At 46.5% G+C, this 21814-nt stretch overlaps 1 protein-coding gene across 3 annotated transcripts in view; it reads left to right on the forward strand.

Moving 5' to 3' along the window:
* Ctif (cap binding complex dependent translation initiation factor) overlaps positions 1-21814 on the forward strand; it is a 221716-nt gene that overhangs the window by 171002 nt on the left and 28900 nt on the right. For all 3 annotated transcript variants that reach the window (XM_048363533.1, XM_048363534.1, XM_048363536.1), the window contains one exon: positions 16431-16586. In XM_048363533.1, coding sequence (XP_048219490.1) covers positions 16431-16586 — 156 coding nt within the window. The remainder of the gene's footprint in view (positions 1-16430; positions 16587-21814) is intronic.

The following is a 21814-nucleotide window of genomic DNA, read 5'->3' on the forward strand; positions in this document are numbered from 1 at the left end:
TCTAAGAGGTGGCAGGGCACTTCCGTTTCATCCTCCAGAGGGGACTCAGCAAGGCCAAGTGACCCTCTCAGCTCACCTGCTTTGCTCTGTGTTCTCCTTGAATATTTGCCAAGGGAGCTAGCCCTCTGTGGCAGGCAGAACCTATGGGACACGGGACAGACCCTGCCAGGCCTCCCCTCTCTTCTGTCCACAACCAGAGCATCCCTGGTCACCTGGGCAGCACTTCCTCTGCCTGAGGAGAGCTCCCACCACCATGAGCAGGCGGGGGGGGGGGGGGCAGGAGGTGCCAGACACCGCTCATCCCTTCCTTCCGCAGACCTGTAAGGGAGCTGTCGTTATTTTTATCTGGGGACATTGGCGTGGGAGGTATTTGTCAGCATCATCTGGGAAACGCAGCTGAATTATCTGTTGTCCAAGGCACCCTCAAATGAGTGCTGCTAAGCTGTTCACATTTAAAAATACAGTCAGACTGATGACAGATGGTCTGTGCATGGTGCTTGACGTCACAGCCCGAGCACCGAGCGTCAGTTCCAGAGCCCAGCTTGATTTTTACCCTCTTGGGTTTTGAGTTCATCACACATTGGGCTCATGCCTTTTGGAAAAGCATAATCGTGTGTCTGTCACCCAGGTGGGGGGAAATGGGCACAGTCTGTGGGTATCCAGGGAGCAGAGTATCTATAATTGGTCCCAAGTGTGCATTGAGCCCAACAAAACAGCTGGCGGGCACACCAGTGAGTGTCCTATGTAGCTAAGGCCAGTTTCAGGGGTGCGCTGTAGGAGCCTTATAGTACACCTCCCTTGCTCAACGTTTCTCAAGCACCTCTCAGTCTGGCTGTGTCCCAAGCAGTTGCCTCATGGGTGGGGCAGGTGTGTATGTCTTTGTCCTTTGTCTGTTATCATAACAAAATGCCACAGACTGAGTAATTTGTAAAGAAAGAGCTTGTTGTTTTTTTCCCACTCTGGAGGCTAGAAATGGAAGATCAGGCAATAGCCTCTGACGAGGGCCTTCTGCTGCCTCACAGTGTGGCAGAAGGCTAAAGGGCAAGCGCGTAAGAGAGGAAGAGAGGAAGTGTGAAGGAGGACTCCCTTTATAACAACCTCCATTGTCGGGACCTAACCCACTCCTGTGAGTAAGGCATTAATGCCTCCTAACCACTGCGTCACCTCTTACGAGCCCCGCTTCCCAACATCAAATGTGATTTGCCAATCAAGTTTCTGCAAGAGTCTGGGAGTAGACAAACCATATTCAGACCATAGCCACGAACAAGGCTGTCCCCGGGCAGTGGTTCTCAGCGAGGGCCACTGTGCCTGCCCCTGCAGCCGACGCTTGGCAATAGCTGGAGGTATTTTGGATTTCCACACCTGGGGTGAGGGAAAGGGCTTCGACTGGAATGGAGTTGGTAGAGACCTCCAGGGCACAAAGACTGACCTGACCCCAAGGGTCACAAGTGCCAAGGTGGTGAAACTGCAGTGATCCTGAGGTACATAGGGCCTCTTTCACCACCCAGCATGTGACCCCCGCAGGGGATGCTGGGTCCAAGAGGCAGCAAGTGGGGAAAGTGAGTGGTGGGAGCCAGCTGGCAGCTGTATGAGCTAAATGGTTTGGTTCCGAAAGCATCGATTGATACTTTACCTGGCAAGGCCAGAACCAAGCCCAGTTCAGTTTTTTTGGTTTTGTTGTGGTGGTGTTGGTTTCTTTTTCCAATACTAAGGCTTGAACTCAGAGCTAATGCTCTATCACTTGAGCCACAGCGCCACTTCTGGCTTTTTTTGTGGTTAATTGGAGGTTACGTGTCTCATGGACTTTTTCCTGCCCAGACTAGCTTTGAACTGCAATCCTCAGATCTCAGTAGCTAGGATTACAGGCATGAACCACGCCCAATTATAATGAATCAGGCCTAGTTTTAAGGGACCCATAAGCCAGGTATGATCTCTCTCCAAAAAGTTGAACCACTCACATTTACTGAGCATTCTCTCTGCCCCAGGGGGATTCGATACTGCCTCATTCGGGGTTCACAACAAGCCTTGGGCCTGACTGAACAAGTATAATCAGCAGTATGCTGGGATTGACCAAGCAGAAGCCCAATGAGGTGAAGACCATGACAGGTCCAAATGATGGACCCTCTAGTCTTTGTACTGGGGCATTTCTTAGTAAGGGGAATGCTCCCCTTTCTGATGCCCAAGCTTCTCTCTTGGGTCATGTTGGATCCTGTATTGGTAAAGAGTCCATCCCTTCTTCCATTCATGTGAATGGAAACCTGAAAAGGAACACATGGAACTTCTCAACTCAGCAGTCACCCTTTCCTTTAAGGAACTTCTCTTACAGCCCACAGCTAGAATCATCTTGCTTTGGGGCCCTCACTGATATTTACTAAGTCCAAGCTTGGATCTAGCAGGGATTGCTGGCCCATCTCTGTACAGTATAGGAGTAAGAAATCACCTCCCTCTGTGCTCCAGGCATCAATTACATAGGCAACAGGTGTATTTATTTTAGTGGTTTCTGTGCTCTGTGCCATACAGAAAAGTAAACGAGAAGCTATCATGGACAGTAACAAGAGGGAAGCTGAGCCCACATTTACAATCCTGACTACTTGGCCTCCCAAGATTGGGAAAGTCATGGTTCAAGGCCAGCCCAGGCAGAAGAGTTTGTGACTTGTTCACAACAGAGGACTGGACCTGATGGCATGCACCTGTTATCCTAGCTATGCTGGGAAGCCTAACTTGGGCAGATCATGACCAAGGTGGGTCCCTAGGGAGGAAGCAACATTGTGTCACAAAAGAAAGGCCGAAAAGGATGGAGGTGTGGCTCACCAGTAGAGTGCCTACTTAGCAAGCATGACACTCTGAGTTCAAACCTCAGCGGAGACCTGCTTAGAGAAGATGGAGGCTGTGAGAGGACAGGCCAAGGATGAGCATCTAGCCAGCATCTCATGGACCCAAGGAAGGGTTGCCTTCAGCTCTGGGCCATGAAGCCTAGTGGAGTAAGGAAGCAGCATCTGGAATTTTCTGGTCCACCTGCACCAGTATTTCATAGCTAACATACCCATCATCAGAAATCATTGGAAGGTCTCCACTGGAGTCAGTTCAACAAGGATCTCTGAATGACTGATAGATACCCAGCTCTACTCTGCAGATCTGTGAGCCTTGAGGCATAAAGGAATAAGAAACCCAAGAGGCTTACAGACTAACAAGACACAATGTGCAATAAATAAATAAATAAATACACACACGCATGCACACATACAATGTGCATATAAAACTACGGCTAGCCAGAATGTCAGCTCCCAGTGGAGGTCCGCCTACTGCTGGCCTATCTCTGGCAGGCCTTGTCTTTTCCCCGTACCCTAGTCACCTGTGTCAATAACTACCAGCTCTTCTCCCCCTTGTCTGAGGAGCTGCCTCCTTCTCACCAGGGAGTTAGAGGTTAGCCAGGCTGACTGATATCACCTAGCAGGATAGCTTCCAAACACCTGTGGCCCTGAGTTGGAAGCAGAACAGCACTGACTCTGTCGAGGCAATTTTCCTTCTTGTATTTGGCTCTGTCCCTTCCCTAGATGAAGTCTAGAGCACTAGGAGTATGGGAACTTGTTGGACCAAGGAAACTCCTCCAGGCCTGTCTGACGTCCCCCCATGGTTTTTGTCTAGACACTTCATTGGTTTTCATGCGTTTTTGTTTTTGTTTTCGCCAGTCCTGGGGCTTGAACTTAGGGCCTAGGCACTGTCCCTGAGCTGCTTATTGCTCAAGGCTAGCACTCTACCACTTGAGCCACAACACCACTTGGGCTTTTTTGTTTATGTGTTACTGAGGAATGGAACCCAGGGCTTCATACATGCTAGACAAGCACTCTACCACTAAGCCACATTCCCAGCCCCAGTTTTCATACATTTTTAACAGCAGGGTTATTATTTTTTTACTACCCTGGATCTTATATGTGCCCTCAGCCATGGATCTACGAGTTCTGAGTGTGCCCATCAAAGGCCCCTCCCTCACCCCCACAGTTGGCCAGACTAGATCTCACAGTTATCCAAGGGTATCTGGACACTCAAGGGTGCCATGATAGTGCCAGGCTTTACAGAACAGGTGTCCCTGTGTCTAGTTGGACAGGACCAAACAGAAGGGACCAGTAGCAATAGAGGTAACTGCTCAGATGTTGCTGACTAGCTAACAGATCCATCTGTGTCTTTGCAGAAATGACAGGCATGAAAGTCCACAATGGCTTCCATGTTTCTATCCCCATACGGCCTCCAGAGGCAGGGCACAGCCAGCATCTCCAGTTCACAGATGCAAAGAGTAGCTGTTCCCAAGCCAGCTGTGCTTGTGTCGTTCTCTTCCATCCCAGATTTCCCTGGATGTGTGTCCATGTGTCTCAGTCTTGCCTGTTTGCTTAACTGTCATTCGGGAAACATTTTGGTCTATGGCTTGGGAAAAGCTGCACACACCCCCACTGCAGATTCCTCCAGGAATAGTACCCCATAAATGTTAGCATGACTTTTGAAGACTTCATCTGTGGCAAAGTTCAAAGTCATGGGTGGCTTTGGGCTTTAGGTTGAGTCATTCAGGAATCCCTAGTATAGGCCAAATCTTTTTGTGAGCATTTCAAGGGGTTTTCTCAAATTCTATAAATAGTTTAATAATGCCTACATAGTCATCTATTTTTAACACGAGCCTTCCGGACAACTTGAGCAGTAATTGGACTAGTCATTGAAAGCATGATTTCTAGAGCCCTTCAATTTCCAATGACTTCCAGAGCATGGCTGAAGGGCCTGGCTCAGAGCTGTGGGATCCCAGACAGCATTTCTGCCTGGAGATGAAGACCTGGGCCTCTCAGTAACACCTGGTCCAAACCAGGCACTAGTGGCTCATACCTGTAAGCCTAGCTACTCGGGAGACTGAGATCTGAAGATCACAGTTTGAAGGCAACCCTAGAAGAAAAGCTCATGATACTTTTATCCCTAACTAATCACCAAAAAGTGGAGTTGTGGCTCAAATGGTTGTGTGCCAGCCTTGAATGAAAATCTAAGGGACAGGACCTGAATTTCAGTACTGTGCAGAGGATGGGGAGAATCGCTCTAGTACAGACACAGCTCTGAGAGCAGACTTGAAGATGCTCCACAAGGCTGGATGGCGAATCTGTTTCGGGCCCCAGCTTGTAATTCTTCATACAGAAAACCACAGACAGGATATTTTCATGCTGTATGCTTTGATTTCTCACATTGCAGAATGAGACAAGGAAGCCTTTTTATTAAGGATAGTTTCCACATCAGTCCTTCACCTCATTGTCCCTGGATACAAACTAAATGGTGTCTCCCATTCTACAGATGGGGACACAGAGGCACAGACAGTGATTGGCCAGCCATGTCCACTTCAATTTGCAATTGGCTTGCTCCTCAGGCTGAGAACAAGTTGAACCTCAACCCAACTCCCGCATACCATATCCACCCGGCACAATGGCTTCGACCTCCCAGTGCTGGCAGGCAGGTAGACATCCTGAGCCTGGAGACAGTAGCAGCCCAGCCCTCTCTTCTGTGAAGTCTGCAGAGAAAAGCAGGGTGGAAGGGGCTTTCATATCCATGTGAGGACCTTTTCAAACAGGCACAGCTCAGTAGATTCGCACACCAGCTTACTTCAGACTGGTCAAGCCAAGGTCCTCCATGAGGTAGCATGTAGGAGAACTGGTAAAGTTGAGAAGGTTGCTCTGTGAACACGTGGCAGGGCTGTCCCACAGACACCAGGCAGGCAGCAGGGGAGACTGGGATGTTGAAGTTCTAAGTCCCACCCACTGCCCTCAGGTCTGTGACTTCAGCTCCCAAACTCCGGGCCTGACTTGCATCAGGATCTTCCCTGAGGCTATCTGGTGACACTTTGCCATGAGGACTTCCTTCCTGGTTGACTAGACAATCCAGGCCTCTCTCCCAGCTTGGCTGAAGGGAAAACTTTGAGCCCAGCTGAGAGCTTCTCAAGGCCACAGCCACAGCAGGTGCTGGCTGTCCTTGTCTGAGAGTGAGGCTTCACGCCCGCGTAAGTGTGAGACAGAATTCCCACTCCATCAGCCCGACTTCTCAGCTTCTCCCGCTGCACCCCAGCACTTGCTACGATTAGCAGGGCCCAGCCTACCTGACCTGATTTCACCAACAGAAATAGTCTGGGTGCTCACAGCCTGGGAAGCTTGGAAATGTCTCCAGAAGGATATAGATTCAACTGGAAACAGCTGATAAAGCATTGTGTGCCCTTGTGTCGTAAAACATCAGCTGTGCACATTCTAGTACTAGGGTTTGAACTCAGAACCTTTTAGTCCGGCTTGGCTTTTCCATTCAAGGCTGGCTTTACTTAACACTTGAATCACACCTCCACTCCTGGCTTTTTGCTTGTTCATTAGAGATGAATCTGTTCTGCCCAGTCTGGCTTTGAACTGTGATCCTCAAAGCACAGCCTCCTGAATATTGAGGATTATGTGTGAGCTGTCAGTGTCGATCTTCCAGTAGTCTTTTTAATAATAGTTGGAGCATAGTTTCCATGTCTATGGATGGGACTAAATTCAAAATCATCTTAGTAATGTCACTCTCCATTCGTTTGATTGAGACAGAAAAGTCAGCAGTTACACTAACACATAAGGAATTTGGCAGGATGCTGAAGAGCGTGACTGCTACCTGGAGTCCCAGGTGCAGTCTGTGTTTGCAGCAGACAGCATTGTTTCTAACTTAGATCCAGGGATTTGCAGGACCTCCTTCCTTCCCCAGTTCAGAAAAGCAGTATGACCTGGGCCTAGCCAATCAGAGAACCCTAATGTGCACAGGATTGGTCAAAGGTATGGTCAAGTGATAAGCAGAACCAATTACAATCCTTCCTTGAGATTTGAGGGCTGGACATTAGGAGAGAGGGGTTCTGTCTTCATTTTGGCTACCATTATTAGAGACACTGGAAGCTTCTAACAGCCATCATTGCCATGTCAAAGGGAAACTGGCTATGGCAGGAGAGAAAATGGTTCACAAATAAGTCAGAGCAGACAAGCAGAGCCAGCTGGGGGAAGACTGATCGCACCATCATTGCCTGAGCCACCATTGTCACAGCCCTGTGGTTGTGTCCAAGGTGATTCTCTTCTCTTGGAAGCCAGTTCAGGCCCTGTGTGCTGGGACTGGCTTGGAAGGTTTCTGTCGTTGACAACTAAGAATCCTGTGTCTAGGGACAGACCAGAGTGAAACACTGGAACGACCAAGAATTGGCATCAAGTGGTAGATGTCTGGGGCATGGGCCAGGAAGGTCAGGATCCTTGGAAAACATCTAGTAGTAAGCAGTAAGAAAGAACTTGCCCAAAGTTGGAGAGCAGCTCAGGAACAGTAGACCTCAGAACATGAGGCAAGAACTATCTTGGCGTAGAGCTGCAACCCCATGCTCACACAGCCCTCTGTCAGACAAGTTGGGAATTCATACTACGGCAACCTGCAGATCAGACCCAGAGCCAAGATGCAGTACTAGGCCCCCCAATCCAGGACTCAACCCAACAGAACTGAACCAAGACTGGCAATCCACAGCCCAGCAGGTAAGGCTGTATATGCCACCTGCCAGGAGGAAGAGGCCTCCAGGTCTGAGACAGGACAGGGCGACTCAGGAGACAACTACCAGAAGGTCTGTGCAACTTGTGTTAAACACCTACTATGTGCCAGACACATTGCACGGGTGACTCATTACAGCCAGGGACGTCATTGTGACCCAGTCAGGTAGACGCCAAGCCCCAGCGGTCATTTCCCCAGACGGCTGTGAGTAGGTGGAGAGACAGCGCCTCGGGCCTGCTCTTTCTCCCTGTCTCCTCACCAGCCCTTCAGGAAATATCCAATCCCAGCCTGTCCTCCAGTCAGGCTCTGTCTACTGGCTCTGGGCAGTCCTGAACCCCTCCTGTGGGGTCAGGAACGCACTGTGTCATGTCTGCTGCTGCTTAGTCCAAAGTCACAGAAACCAATTCGAGGTGAATCTGTTTCTCTTGGGATTCTGAGGTGTTTCGTGGGCCTAAGAAACCCAGGAAATGATAATAAATGGAGCATTAGGGTCTTCTCTAGAGCCAGGAGTCACCTGATGGGTCCTAGCATCCCTGGGTTCCAGGCTGCTCCAGAGCCTGGGAATCCTCTCCCCTCCTCACCTTGAGGCAATGGGGCCAAAACGTCTGTTTCAGGAACTTGGTTTATGACTGGGGTGGGCCAAAGCCTTCCAGGCACTACCAAGGGTCAATTCCCAGCCCCTGGAAGCAGGCAGGAGCCCCTGAGCTGGGCCATTAGAACAGAGGATCAAGGAGGCATATAGAGATGGAGTGACAAGGACAGAGGCAGTGAGGTATATAGAGTTGGGGGTCAGGCAAAGAGCTCAGAAGGGGACACCCCACCCCACCCCACTGAAGATGGCTCTGTAGAATGTCATGGCTTTGCTTGAAGCAACCTTGACACAGGAAGAAAGATCCCAAGAGACTTCACTCTGTGCAAAAATGCGAGCCACAAAGAAGCTTGCCACAAATGGACCGAGGTGGGGTGGGCAGGGCTGGGACAGGCAGAAAGAATAGGTCTGGAAGAAATGATGGAAGGAGAAAGAAAGGCAGGGCAGGACAGGACGGAGAAAGGAAAGGAAAGGGGAAAGGCGAACCCAGCAAATATACTAACTCTATTATCAAGTCTGAGATTGAAGAACGGGAACTCTGCTTAGAGAAGCCTGGTCACTTGGAGTAGACTACTGACCCATCTGGTCTCCTCACATTCGCATCTGCTGAGCCAGGTCCCAGTCTAGAGACACATCATGGATCAGACAAGATGCCTGCCTTGTGCAACTCTTCCTGGCAAAGGGCCAGATATCAACAAAGATCCAAACCCGTGTAGTTGGTAAGAGCTAGGAGGGAACTAGTTCAGAGCCAAAGGGCCACCTCGACACTGAGGTATTTGGGGAGCAGGACCTCCTGGAGGAGGAGAGGGACATTAGAACCAAACCCTGAAGGAAACAAAACTTTGAGCCAAGTAAACAAACAAACAAAAAGATGTGAATCTTTGATTCAAAAAGGATTTGCCAAGTGTTTCCATTATAATGAATTCTATCGCATAGATATGTATATATGTATTTTTTTTTCTTAATCCCATGGTCAGTTGCTGGGGAGAAGACAGGATCCATTGCTGCTGTTTAGTCCTTAGATTCCCCAATCCCTGCCTCCCCCACAAGGCAGCCCAACTTCTAAAGGAAAAAGAAACTTCCTGCCGGCGGTGACTAAAAGCAGACTTTCTCCTCCTCCCAACCCACTCCCTGGAGCCCCCTTTCTGGACAGGAACAAACCAGAGTCACTGGGGAGGTTGGGTTTGGATGGGCAAATTTCCCTTGGTCACTCGTTTTAAAGGAGGGAGAAGAGAATGGTGTTGGGGGTGGGTAGGGTGCTGCCAGTGGACCTCAGGAAGTGTAAAAACACACTGTGGTCCTTGTGCCCCAGCCCCTCCCTCCTCTCAGCAGCATCTCCCCCCTGTGGCTGCCCTGTCCGTGGAAAGTGTGGGGGGGGTGTCAGTGTTCTCCCCCCCCCCCCCCGCCCCGCATGTACACAGCTGTTTTTGGCTTGGCCACAGGGCTCCACCATGCCAGAGTTCATGTGGTTATCCAGAGCGGGAAGAATTTCCCAGAATGCCTTGAGAAACCTGAGACACTGAGTGGCTTTCAGGGCTTATTGATGTGGCCGGTGCAGGAAATAGCAGTACGTCAATAAATAGTTTTAGGCAGGAAACGGGGCTTAAATGGTAGCCTTAAAGTTTGGGGAGAGGCAGTAGGGGTTACTAGGAGGGAGCCTGCCAGTCAGATGAGAACTGAGCCAAATACCAGACTTTGAAATGGCTGCCACCGATCTGAGGCCCCTTGCTGCTTTTGGATAGAAGAGGCTGAAGTTGGGCGTCGAGGGAGAGACCCAAGGAATGGCAGAAAGGGGCTCCTTGTTCCGAGGGAAAGCTGGCAACCCTAACCTGTGTCACAAGGACACATAAACTAGGTTTGGGGGCTTCCAGAATAGACATGTACACATGCAGCCTTCTATCCCTTCTGCAGCAAATCTGTGCTCACTGCCAAATCACCCCAAGAACTAGATCTACTTTGTGTAAAAAAAAAGCGGGGGTCACAATCATCAAGTATTGTTTTTTCTGATTACAAAAAGAAATAGTTACCCCCCAAAAAATTCAGAAAATTACAAACAAAACAAACAGGAAAAAATGAACCAGGTACTTGTGGCTCCTGCCTGTAATCCTAGCTATCCAGGAGGCTGAGATCTGAGGATCAAGGTTCACAGCCAACCCAGGCAGATAAATTGAGAGAATCTTTATTCTAATTAGCCAGCAAAAACCCAGAAGCGGAACTCTGTCTGGCTCAAGTAGTAGAGCACCAGCATTGAGCAATAAAGCTATTGGAAAGCATGCTGGCCCTGAGTTCAAGCACTAGTACTAGCACCAAAAAAAAAAAAAAAAGAATAAAGGCCATTCATTATTACACTACTGAGAAACATTACTGTTAAACACTGACTATTTCATGTTTTTTTCTTCTTTTAAAAATTATTTCATGGGGGCTGGGGATATAGCCTAGTGGCAAGAGTGCCTGCCTCGGATACATGAGGCCCTAGGTTCGATTCTCCAGCACCACATATACAGAAAACGGCCAGAAGCGGCGCTGTGGCTCAAGTGGCAGAGTGCTAGCCTTGAGCAGGAAGAAGCCAGGGACAGTGAGTGCTCAGGCCCTGAGTCCAAGGCCCAGGACTGGCCAAAAAAAAAAATTAAAAAAAATTATTTCATGGGCTGGGAATCTGGCCTAGTGGCAAGAATGCTTGCCTCGTATACATGAAGCCCAGGGTTCGATTCCCCAGCACCACATATACAGAAAACGGCCAGAAGTGGCGCTGTGGCTCAAGTGGCAGAGTGCTAGCCTTGAGCAAAAAGAAGCCAGGGACAGTGCTCAAGCCCTGAGTCCAAGGCCCAGAACTGGCCAAAAAAAAGAAAAAAAGAAAAAGTGTAAATGGGGCTGGAAATATGGCCTAGTGGTAGAGTGCTTGCCTTGCATACACAAAGCCCTGGGTTCGATTCCTCAGCACCACATATATAGAAAAGGCCAGAAGTGGTGCTGTGGCTCAAGTGGTAGAGTACTAGCCTTGAGCAAAAAGAAGACAGGGACAGTGCTCAGGCCCTGAGTCCAAGGCCCAGGACTGGCAAAAAAAAAAAAAAAATTATTTCGTGGATGAGACAATATAGTGCATGCATTTTGGTTTTCCTTTTTTTCATTCAGCTTCTGGTTGGGGTAGAGGAGGGAATTGTCAGGCATGGGGCTTGAACTTGGGGTCTGGGCACCATTGATGGTTTTCCAGTAGTTAGTTGGGGATAAGAATCTCGTGGACTTTCCTGTCTATGCTGGCTTGGAACTGTGATCCTCAGTTCTTACACTCCTAAGTAGCTAGGATTATAGGCATGAGCCACCAGTGCTCAGCCTGGTTTTGCTTTTTAAATTAATTATACAAACGTTTCTATGCTATTATAAACTCTTTTCAAACATAAATGAATGTGTAGAGTGTTTACTTAATCGTTCTCTTGTGGTTAGATACTTAGGTTGTTGAATTCTTAGGAATGTTCAGCTTTTTTCCTGTTACCTTTAATTATTTCCTTATGATAACTACCCAGAGGGACAATGACCAGATCAAATAATAAGAATACTTTTCTTGCTGGTACCAGGGTTTGAACTCAGGCCTTAAGAACTTGCTTGACTTGCACTCTACCACTTGAGCCATGGCTTCAGACCTGAATTTGGGCTGGTTAATGAGAGATGGATCTCAGGGCTGTCTAGCCCAGACTGGCTTCAAACCATGCCCCTCCAGATCTCATCCTCCTGACTTGTTAGGATTGTAGGCATGCGCCATGAAGCCCAACAAAATCACCTTTAAGGCTTAAAGTTGGTTTGTTGTTGTTGTTGTTTCAGAGAAGCGGTACCAATGTTCACTGCCTGTTTAGGAGAGTGCCTGTCTCTCTACAGCCTCATCAGCATTGACAGTTACTGGTTTTTCAAGTTTTGCTAATATAGCAAATGTAGAAGAAGGTGTTTTCATTCATTGAATTACTACTGGTGTTTAATTTGTTTTCTGATCATGACTAGCAGTTATATTTTGACATATAATTGTCCTTTCTTTGTCCATCAGTGATTTAATAATTTTACTGCAAATGTGGACACACTATATATACTTGTACTGCTACCCTCAGCCACATTTATTGTGGATATTTTTCCCAGCATATCAATTGCCTTGTGTGTTTATAATATTTAGGTGCATTTCTCTGTTATTTTCATGTAGAAAGCCTTTCTCCAGAAATCTGTTATACTCCATTTAATTTTCTTCTGGTTTTTATGATTTGTCTTAAATTCCATGTGGAATTCATTTTAGAGTGAAGTATCAAAGAGACTCTGTAAATTATTTTCCTCCCAGTATTAGACAACTGTCCCAGCCACATAGCTTGAGTAAATAATGCTTCCTGTGCCCATGAATTAGAGCCCTCCAGGCCCATGTGTCACCCTTATAGATGCCAAATTTGTTTCTGGGTTGCCTGGTCTAGATGACCATGCTGGCTCTATTCTCAAAACCTGTTTCATTGAGACAGAGTCTCAGTATATAGCTCAGGCTGGCTTGGGAGATGCAGTCTTCCTGCCTCTGCCTCCCAAGTGCTGGGATTACACACATACACCACCATACCCAGCTCCATTGTCCCTTAATTAGTCATGCTTCAAAATAGGTTAAAAAGGGGCTGGGGATATGGCCTAGTGGCAAGAGTGCTTGCCTCGTATACATGAAGCCCTGGGTTCGATTACCCAGCACCACATACACAGAAAATGACCAGAAGTGGCACTGTGGCTCAAGTGGCAGAGTGCTAGCCCTGAGTAAAAAGAAGCCACGGACAGTGCTCAGGCCCTGAGTCCAAGCTCCAAGACTGACAAAAAAAAAAGTTAAAATTGGGCTGGGTTACCCAAGGCCTAATGTATGAAACTGTAACCTCCCTGTACATCACTTTGACAATAAATAAGAAAAGAAAATTGGGCTGGGAATGTAGCTTAGTGGTAGAGTGCTTGCCCAACACGCATGAAGTCCTGGGTTCCAGTCCTCAGTACCACATAAGTAGAAAAAGCTAGAAGTGGCACTGTGGCTCAAGTGGTAGAGTGCTAGCCTTGAGCAAAAGAAGCTCAAGGACAGTGCTCAGGCCCTGAGTTCAAGCCCCAAGACTGGCAAAAAAAAAAAAAAAAAAGGTTAAAATTGCCCAGACACTACTGGCTCCTGCCTGTAATCCTAGTCACTCTGGAGGCTGAGATCTGAGAATATTGAAGCCAGCCTGGGCAGGAAAGTGTGTGAGATTCTTATCTCCAATTAACCAACAAAAAAACCCAAAAACCAGAATTGGCACTGTGGCTCAGAGTAATAGAAAAAGCTCAGGGCTAAGCACCCAGGCCCTGAGTTCCAGCCCCATGACTGACAAAAAAATAAAATAATAAACAGGGTAAAAGTAACATATTTCCTTTCTAATTTAGCTTTGTATGGATTTTAACTATTTTTTTCTTACTCTTTCAAGTTCCTTTTAGAATCTTTTATTTTCTCTCTCTTTACTCCATCGTTATTCATGGGAGCACCTCGTAAGTATCCAAGTAATTGATTCCCTCCCCACACACCCCAAACCCCACACACCCCTACCTGGGGCTTGAACTCAGAGCCTGGGTACTGTTCTTGAGCTTTTTTTGCTCAAGGCTAGCGCCCTATCACTTGAGCTACATCTCCACTTTTGGCTTTGTGGTGGTTAACTGGAAATATGAGTCTCATGGATTTTCCTTGTCCGGGTTAGCTTCAAACTGTGATCCTCCGGTCTCAACCTACTGAGAAGCTAGGATCACAAGTGTGAGCCGCTAGCACCCGGTTGACTTTATTCTTTGTTGTTGTTGTTAGTGTTGGTCCCAGTATATAACTTGTACACATTTTTATGTTTGAAAATTGTAGTGTTATCACAGCTTATTATGAAACTTGTTCCAATCTAGATTTGTTAGTTTTATTACTTAAATCATCTAAGTAATTAACTTTAATCAATAATAAATGGCTATGTCAGGTGCCTTATACCTATACTCCTAGATACTCAGGAGGCTGAGATTGGGAGGGTGAGGTTTAAGGCCAACCTGGACAAATGTTAACCCATAAGAGGGGTGCAGTGGTGCAAACAGTGTTATCGCAGCTACATGGGAAGCATAATAGGCGGATAAATGTCCAGGCCAGCCTGTGCAAAAAGCAAAACCTAACTGGAAAAACAATGAAACTAAAAAGGGCTGGGAGTGTGGTTCAAGTGGTAGAGAACCTGCCTAGCAAGCCTAAATCTTAGGACTTCCAAAAATAATAATAACTATAATCATAGGAGAATGTTTATTAGCAGTTTAGTTTTCCAATGTAGTTCTTGCTTTCTGTTTTTTCTTATGTCTCAATAGCTTTTTTTCTTTTTAATTTTTTGAGACAAAAATCTCACCAGGTAGCATATACTGGCTTCAAACTGGAAATTCTCCTGCCTCTACTTCCTGAGCATTAGGAGACCACCCAATGGCACTGATGCCACATTTGGCTTTAAAATAAAGCTTTGGATGCATTTGGGGCTTTTCAGAATACAACTTTTATGACATGTATTTATTATGGACACTATTTTGTCTATGCAAACCTTAAATTTTTATGTAATGATGCTCATCTTTTAATATATTTTTTATTTTACTGATGCTTTAATTTTTTTATTTGGGAATGGTGTATACTTTATAATTTTCTGTCCCCTTCCAACATCTATCCACTAGTCAGTTAGTAATTTAATCTTGGATTATTAAATTACCACTGCTATGAAGTTATCATTTGTTACATTTGAAACTTAAGTGTCAGCTGGTCATGGTAGTATGCATCTGTAGACCAATACTCAGAAGGGCAAGGTAGAATTACTTGAGTCCAGGAGTTCAAGACCAGACTGGGCAATATATGAATGAATTTTGTTTTTGCCTGTCCCTGGGTTTGAGCTCAGGGCCTGGGCACTGTCCCTGAGTGTTTGTCCTCAAGGCTAGCATTCTACCACTTGAGCTGCTCCTCTTCCAGCTTTTTTGGTAGTTAGTTGGAGATAAAAGACTTTCTTGCCCAGGCTGGCTTTGAACCACAATCCTCAGATCTCAGCCTCCTGAGTAACTAGGACTATGGGTGTGAGCCACTAGCACCTGGAATGATTTTTTAAAATAAAATTTAAAAATAGAAAATAAATATTTTGTCTCCCAAGGGTTATTTCTAGCTTTTCATTCATTCTTTTATTTTTCAGTACCTGATCTTGAACTCAGGATCTTGCTAGCGTTTAAACTGGCACTTTTAAGCCAAGGACTGAGCCCCTTGATTCATTCTTTTTTTTTTTTTTTTTTTTTTTTTTTTGGCCAGTCCTGGGCCTTGGACTCAGGGCCTGAGCACTGTCCCTGGCTTCTTTTTTGCTCAAGGCTAGCACTCTGCCACTTGAGCCACAGTGCCACTTCTGGCCGTTTTCTGTATATGTGGTGCTGGGGAATCGAACCCAGGGCCTCATGTAGACAAGGCAAGCACTCTTGCCACTAGGCCATATCCCCAGCCCCTTGATTCATTCTTATAATAAAAATTACAGCCAAGCACTGGTGGCTCACACCTATAATCAATCCTAGCTACTCAGAAGGGTAAGATCTGAGGATCACAGTTAAAAGCCAGCCCAGGCAAAGAAGTCCCCATGAGACTCTTATCTCCAATTAATCACTCAAAAAACCTGAAATAGAGCTGTGGTTCAAAGTGGTAGAGTGCTAGCCTTGAGCATAACAGCTCAGGGACTGCACCCATGTCCTGAGTTCAGGCCCCACAACTGACAAAGCAAGCAAGAAAGATAAGGAAGGAAGGAGGGAGGAAGGGAGGAAGGGAGGGAAGGAAGGAAGGAAGGAAGGAAAGGAAGGAAGGAAGGAAGGAAGGAAGGAAGGAAGGAAGGAAGGAAGGAAGGAAGGAAGGAAGGAAGGACCCAATGCATAAATGAGTAACTGAATGGATGAATGTGTGAATGGATGAGTATGTGAACAGATGGATGAATGAATGGATGAATGAGTAGATGCTTCAGACCCTCCTGGGCAAGGACCATACTTGTGCTGAAACTCCAGTGGACCTTGGTGGCTAAGTACTGACCCTGTGTGGGACGGGCCCCCTCCCTGATGGAGGGGACAGTGATTCGGAGGTTGGTGGTGGGAATTGGGTAGGAAGATGAGGAGTCTGGGAAAGGTGTCCTCCCCTCCCATGCCAGGACCTCTCCTCAGAATTGGAATCATCAAGACAAGCCTCAAGGGCCAGCCGGTTGGATGACAGGGTGGTGTCAGCCCCTTGGAGACTAACACAGTCTCTGTGTCTCCACAGAAGGACTTCACCGTGCGCGAGGAGCTGCAGCAGCAGGACGTGGAGCGCTGGCTGGGCTTCATCACCTTCCTGTGTGAGGTGTTCGGCACCATGCGCAGCAGCACCGGCGAGCCCTTCCGCGTGCTGGTGTGTCCCATCTACACGTGCCTCAGGGAGGTAAGAGACAAGGCCCCGCCACGGCCACGCCCACCTGCCCCATGGGAATGGCAGATACCCTGAAATTCCCATCAAAGCTACAAGGTTGGGTAGCCAGAAGGGATTGGGGCCTTTGGTAAAGAAATCTTTCAGGCTTTTGCTTCCAAAACCAGGTTTTAGGTGTTGAGTTTACTTAAAGAGAAACTACTTTTAGTTCAGACTTCAATGATTCCTAATCTAGAAGATTCGTTCAAAGAACAGGTCTTTAGGTTGGATTCGTTTGTTGCTGAATGTTTTTGTTTGTTTTTAAGGGTTGGTTGGTTTGCTTTTGGTAGTGCTGGGGATTGGACCCAGGACCTTGTTGTGCATGCTAAGCAAGTATTCTACTACTTAATTCATATCCCCAGCCCTTGATATCTTTGTTTTTTAAAAGGAAATATTTGTTCTTAATTTCATCTGAAAAAGGAGTAATTAGGAGGAATGAAGAGCCAGGCTCTGGCGGCTCACACCTGTAACGCAGCTACTCAGGAAGCTTGAGATCTGAGAATTGCGATTTGGAGCCAGCCTGGGCAGACAAACTCAAGAGATTCTTATCTCCAGTTAACCAGCAAGAAGCCAGGAGTAGAGTATGGCTCAAGTGGTAGAGTGCCAGCCTTGAGTAAAAAAAAAAAGTCTGGTGAAAGTATAAGTACCAAGAAGCCAAGCATTAGGACTCCTTACCCTCCTAAACAGTACAACACTTTATAAGGTCTCTCTGGCTGCTTCTGGGGTAGAACTGAAATGGGTAAAAATGAAAGCTGGAGGCCAGTTGGGACCTTTGGTGTTATCCATAGCAAGGCTGGTGGCTGGAAATACTGCCACACGCATGAAGAGCGGGCACAGTGTTTTTGAGTTAGAGTCAACAGGACACGCTGATGGAAGGTGGAGGCAGAGACAGAATTCCTGTTTACCAACCTGGAGGCAACATTTTCTGGGGTGATGAATGAGGAACAGAAACAAGCAAGGATGAGAGCCATGAGTTTGGACTCATGATATTACATTTGGGCCACCTGATGGCCACCTTCAGCATGGGACAGAGGGTCTGAAGGTCCCTGAGAGGTCACCTGGGAAAATGGATGTGTACCTGGTGCTAGAAATAGGGATGGTAGTATCACCCAGGAAAAAGACTGGGCCAGCAGAGGGGCGGCAATTGAGGGCCGAGGGGACAGAGCCGAAAAACCAGGAGAGTGAGGTGTTGAAAAAGACTCCATAAGAGCTCGTGAAGACCAGCACAGCAGGAGCTTTCATTTAGAATGTTTACTGTGGGCTGGGGATATAGCCTAGTGGCAAGAGTGCCTGCCTCGGATACACGAGGCCCTAGGTTCGATTCCCCAGCACCACATATACAGAAAACGGCCAGAAGCGGCGCTGTGGCTCAAGTGGCAGAGTGCTAGCCTTGAGCGGGAAGAAGCCAGGGACAGTGCTCAGGCCCTGAGTCCAAGCCCCAGGACTGGCCAAAAAAAAAAAAAAAAAAGAATGTTTACTGTAAGCCACCAGCAGGATGCATAGAGGGACAGCCTTTAGAGAACCAAAGGACCAGGACAGGGAAGTGGCCTGGGTCTGGAAACAATTAGAACCAGGGCCTGGGGATCAACGGAGAGAGGTGGGGAATGTGGATGACTCCTTTCATGAGGGTGGAAAGGAAAGGGAACTGTAGCTGAAGGAGCAGCGTGGAGTGAAGAGATAGATGACTTTGCTCTTGAATAGATGATGACAAGGGATTTAAGCAAAGGAAGTGGTGTGTTTGAATTTGAGAAGCATCCATGTATGAGACAAAAGTGTATTCATTATACCCTAAAGCCAAGCATGCAGCCCCCAAGGGTGCCTTGTAAACCCACAATCTGAGACACTCCAAGTAGGTGAACTCTGTTTCTTCACAAATGCCCTTGAGTTCAAACTTGCTCAGATACAGCCCACTCCTGACTTGCCTTTCTTCTCAAAGGTCTTGGTTCAGTGGTCAGGACCAATAGAACAAGCATTCTGGCCTTTTGCATCCCTTTGAGATGAGTGGAAAGCAGACATCCCTGAGGCAGAGAGCTAACCAAGAACCTCTAGGATCCATCCATCCTTGCCTGCATTTCCCTGTGAACCAATAAATCAGCTCAAGGCAGAACACAGCCCTATTCTCGGGCAATGACCTGAGTTACCCCAGCTCATTCCCTCTGTGTGATCTTGGCAATTCCTAGGGTAGTCATCACTTGCTCCCTGAGAAGGACATAGGGCCATAGCTGAGCACTAGCCTTGGCTACAGGGACATTTTCTTACCACCCAAGGTAGTGTGAGATCCAGAAGGTGCTGGTAGACCTGCACAGACAAGAAACAGACAACCCTTCCTGTGCACATTTATTTGATGAATTAAGCTTTTGGAGAAAGTTTGACCAACATAGGCTCACATCATGTTCATGGTAATTTTGTAAAAAGAAGAGAGCCCCCATCACCACACATGAGCAGCATTCAAAGAGTTGGCGGGGGGCTTCACATCCTGGCTCTGTTATCTTTTAGCTGTGCCATCTTGGGGGAAAGCTTTCCTAGGCTAAGCTTTCCTCATCTGCATAGGGGCTTGCGGTACTTTCTCTGCAGGGTTCAAGGAGGGTGGCAGGGCATGGAGAGCAGCTGAGTACATGCATGGGAGGAAGTGTCCAGAGGACTCATTATAGAGTACTGGCTCTCAGAGAGCTGGTGTCCTTCAGGCTGATGGAGCTGAGGAATCCAGAACGTGTCTCATCGTCTCCTTTTCAATTGAGTAGTTGTACAAAGGGGTTACCATTCCATAAGTCATGTTGTGAATATAATGGTTTTTGGTCAATATCATCACTTCCTTCACTTTCTCCCATTTCCCCCTTCCATCCCTACCCTCAAGTTATGGTTCATTTTTTAACATAATGTACATTAAACATGTCCAAACTAAAAGGAGACGTGAGTTGAGTGTCCTGAAAGGACACACAGCTTCTCCATACCAGAACCGGCCTGGAGTTCTCGAACTTGCCATGTGTGGCTTTTTCCAGAGCTCACTTGGCTTACCTAAAATGAGGTGTTCAGAAGATGACATAAAGAGGTGCTCTTTAGAGAATATGAAACCTTTCCCATCTCCCTCCACCCCCGAATTCTTACAGTTAGCTGCTGCCTCTCCTGCCTTATCCAACACACATTTACACAGGCCCAAAGCATCTTGGAAGTTTCTAGAACACCGCTGCTGCCTCTTTCAGGCTGGGAAAGTGTGGCTTTTTGTGGCTGACTCAAAATCCACAGCACACTCCTGTGTACTCAACTGTCCTAGCCAGACTTTTCATCATTGTGAGAAGTACCTGAGAGGAACAACTTAAAAGAGGAAAGATTTCTTTTGACTTGACTCACAGTTTCGCTGTCTCCATTGCTCTTAGGTCTGGGTTTCAAAGAGATTGAAGAGTTGTATTGGTCAGCTAAAGCTGTATGTCTCCTTTTATAGCTTGTATTTTCTTAGCAAGCTCTCTTTTTTATTTTGCATTTTTATTGTTATTATAAAGATGATGTACAGAGGTGTTACAGTTACCTAAATCAGGTAATAGTTACGTTTCTTTTTGTACAATGTCTCCTCTTCCTTCATTCTCTGACAGTTATTTTGCATGTTTAAAATATATTACCATAGTAGTATTTAATGGGAGAACAACTCTTTTAACAGAATAAATGTGAATGTGGTATGGTTACCTATATCTTACAGGGGGCTTGAATTTCTCCACATCCTAACCAACAATTGCTGAGTTTTGTTTTCTTGTTAAAAGCCATCCTAAGAGATATGAAGTGCCATCTCATTGTGGTTTGGATGGGTACTTCTTGAAGGATTAGTGACACTAGGCATCTTTCCATACACCTGCTGACCATTTGCATATCTTCTTTGGAGCAATGTCTATTCAAACCCTTAGACTGCTTTTTAATTGAATTATTAGATTTGCTACCATTGGGTTATAGGAGTTCCTTAGATATTTTGGATAGTAACACCTTTATCTGGTTATGATTTGCAAATACCTTCTCCCATTCTGTAGATCACCTCTCTCTGTGTGCTGGTTGTTTCCTTCATTGTACAGGAGTCATTTGGTTTGACATAAACCTTTGTTTCTATTTTTGCTTTTGTTGCTTGTACTTTGGGAGTCATATTCAAAAATCATTGCCTAGACTACAGTCAGAAAGCTTTCTCCTTCTATCTGCTCATAGATTTATGGTTTCTAGTCTATACTGAGTGAGGAAAATGCTCTAAATTCATTCTTATGCATGTGGATATCCAATTTTCCCAATACCATTTACTAGAGAGAGATTTTCTTACCCACAATGTCTTCTTAGCACCATGTTGAAGATCAATTGACAATAAATGTACAGGCTATCTATTTTGTTCCATAAAATATAGAAATGTTTTGTTTTTATGCTGGTAAGATTGTTTGGATTGTTATAGATTTGTAGTATTTTTTTTTTTTTTTTTGGCCAGTCCTGGGCCTTGGACTCTGGGCCTGAGCACTGTCCCTGGCTTCTTCCCGCTCAAGGCCAGCACTCTGCCACTTGAGCCACAGCGCCACTTCTGGCCGTTTTCTGTATATGTGGTGCTGGGGAATCGAACCCAGGGCCTCGTGTATCCGAGGCAGGCACTCTTGCCACTAGGCTATATCCCCAGCCAATGTAGTATATTTTGATATCAGGAAATATGATGACTCCAAGCTTTGCTTTTGGTATCCAGGACCTTTTTGACTCTAGGTGGATTTTAGAATGTTTTAGTATTTCCAGTTGGGTGCTAGTGGCTCACATGTGTAATCAGAGCTACTCAAGAGTCTGAGATTGAAGGAATATGGTTTGAAGCCAGCCACGGCAGAAAAAGCTATGAGACTCCATCTCCAATTAACCAGCAAAAAGCCAAGCCAGACGTATCACTAGTGATAGAATGCCAGCCAGGAGCAAGAAAGTTGAGTGAGTTGAGTGTCCCTGAGTTCAAGCTCAAGTTCAAGTTCAAGCAAAAAATAAAGCAAAATAAGCCGTGTGCTGATGGTTCATGCCCATAATCCTAGCTATTCAGAAGGCTGAGATCTGAGGATGGAGATTCAAATCCAACCCAGACAGAAAAGGCCGTGAGACTCTTATCTCCAATTAACCACAAGAAAACTGGAAGTGGTGCTGTGGATCAAAGTGATAGAACACTAGCAAAAGAGCTTAGGGACAGTGCCCAGGCCCTGAGTTCAAGACCCATGACC

The sequence above is a fragment of the Perognathus longimembris genome, chromosome 15, assembly GCF_023159225.1.
Source record: "Perognathus longimembris pacificus isolate PPM17 chromosome 15, ASM2315922v1, whole genome shotgun sequence".
Classification (NCBI taxonomy): domain Eukaryota; kingdom Metazoa; phylum Chordata; class Mammalia; order Rodentia; family Heteromyidae; genus Perognathus; species Perognathus longimembris.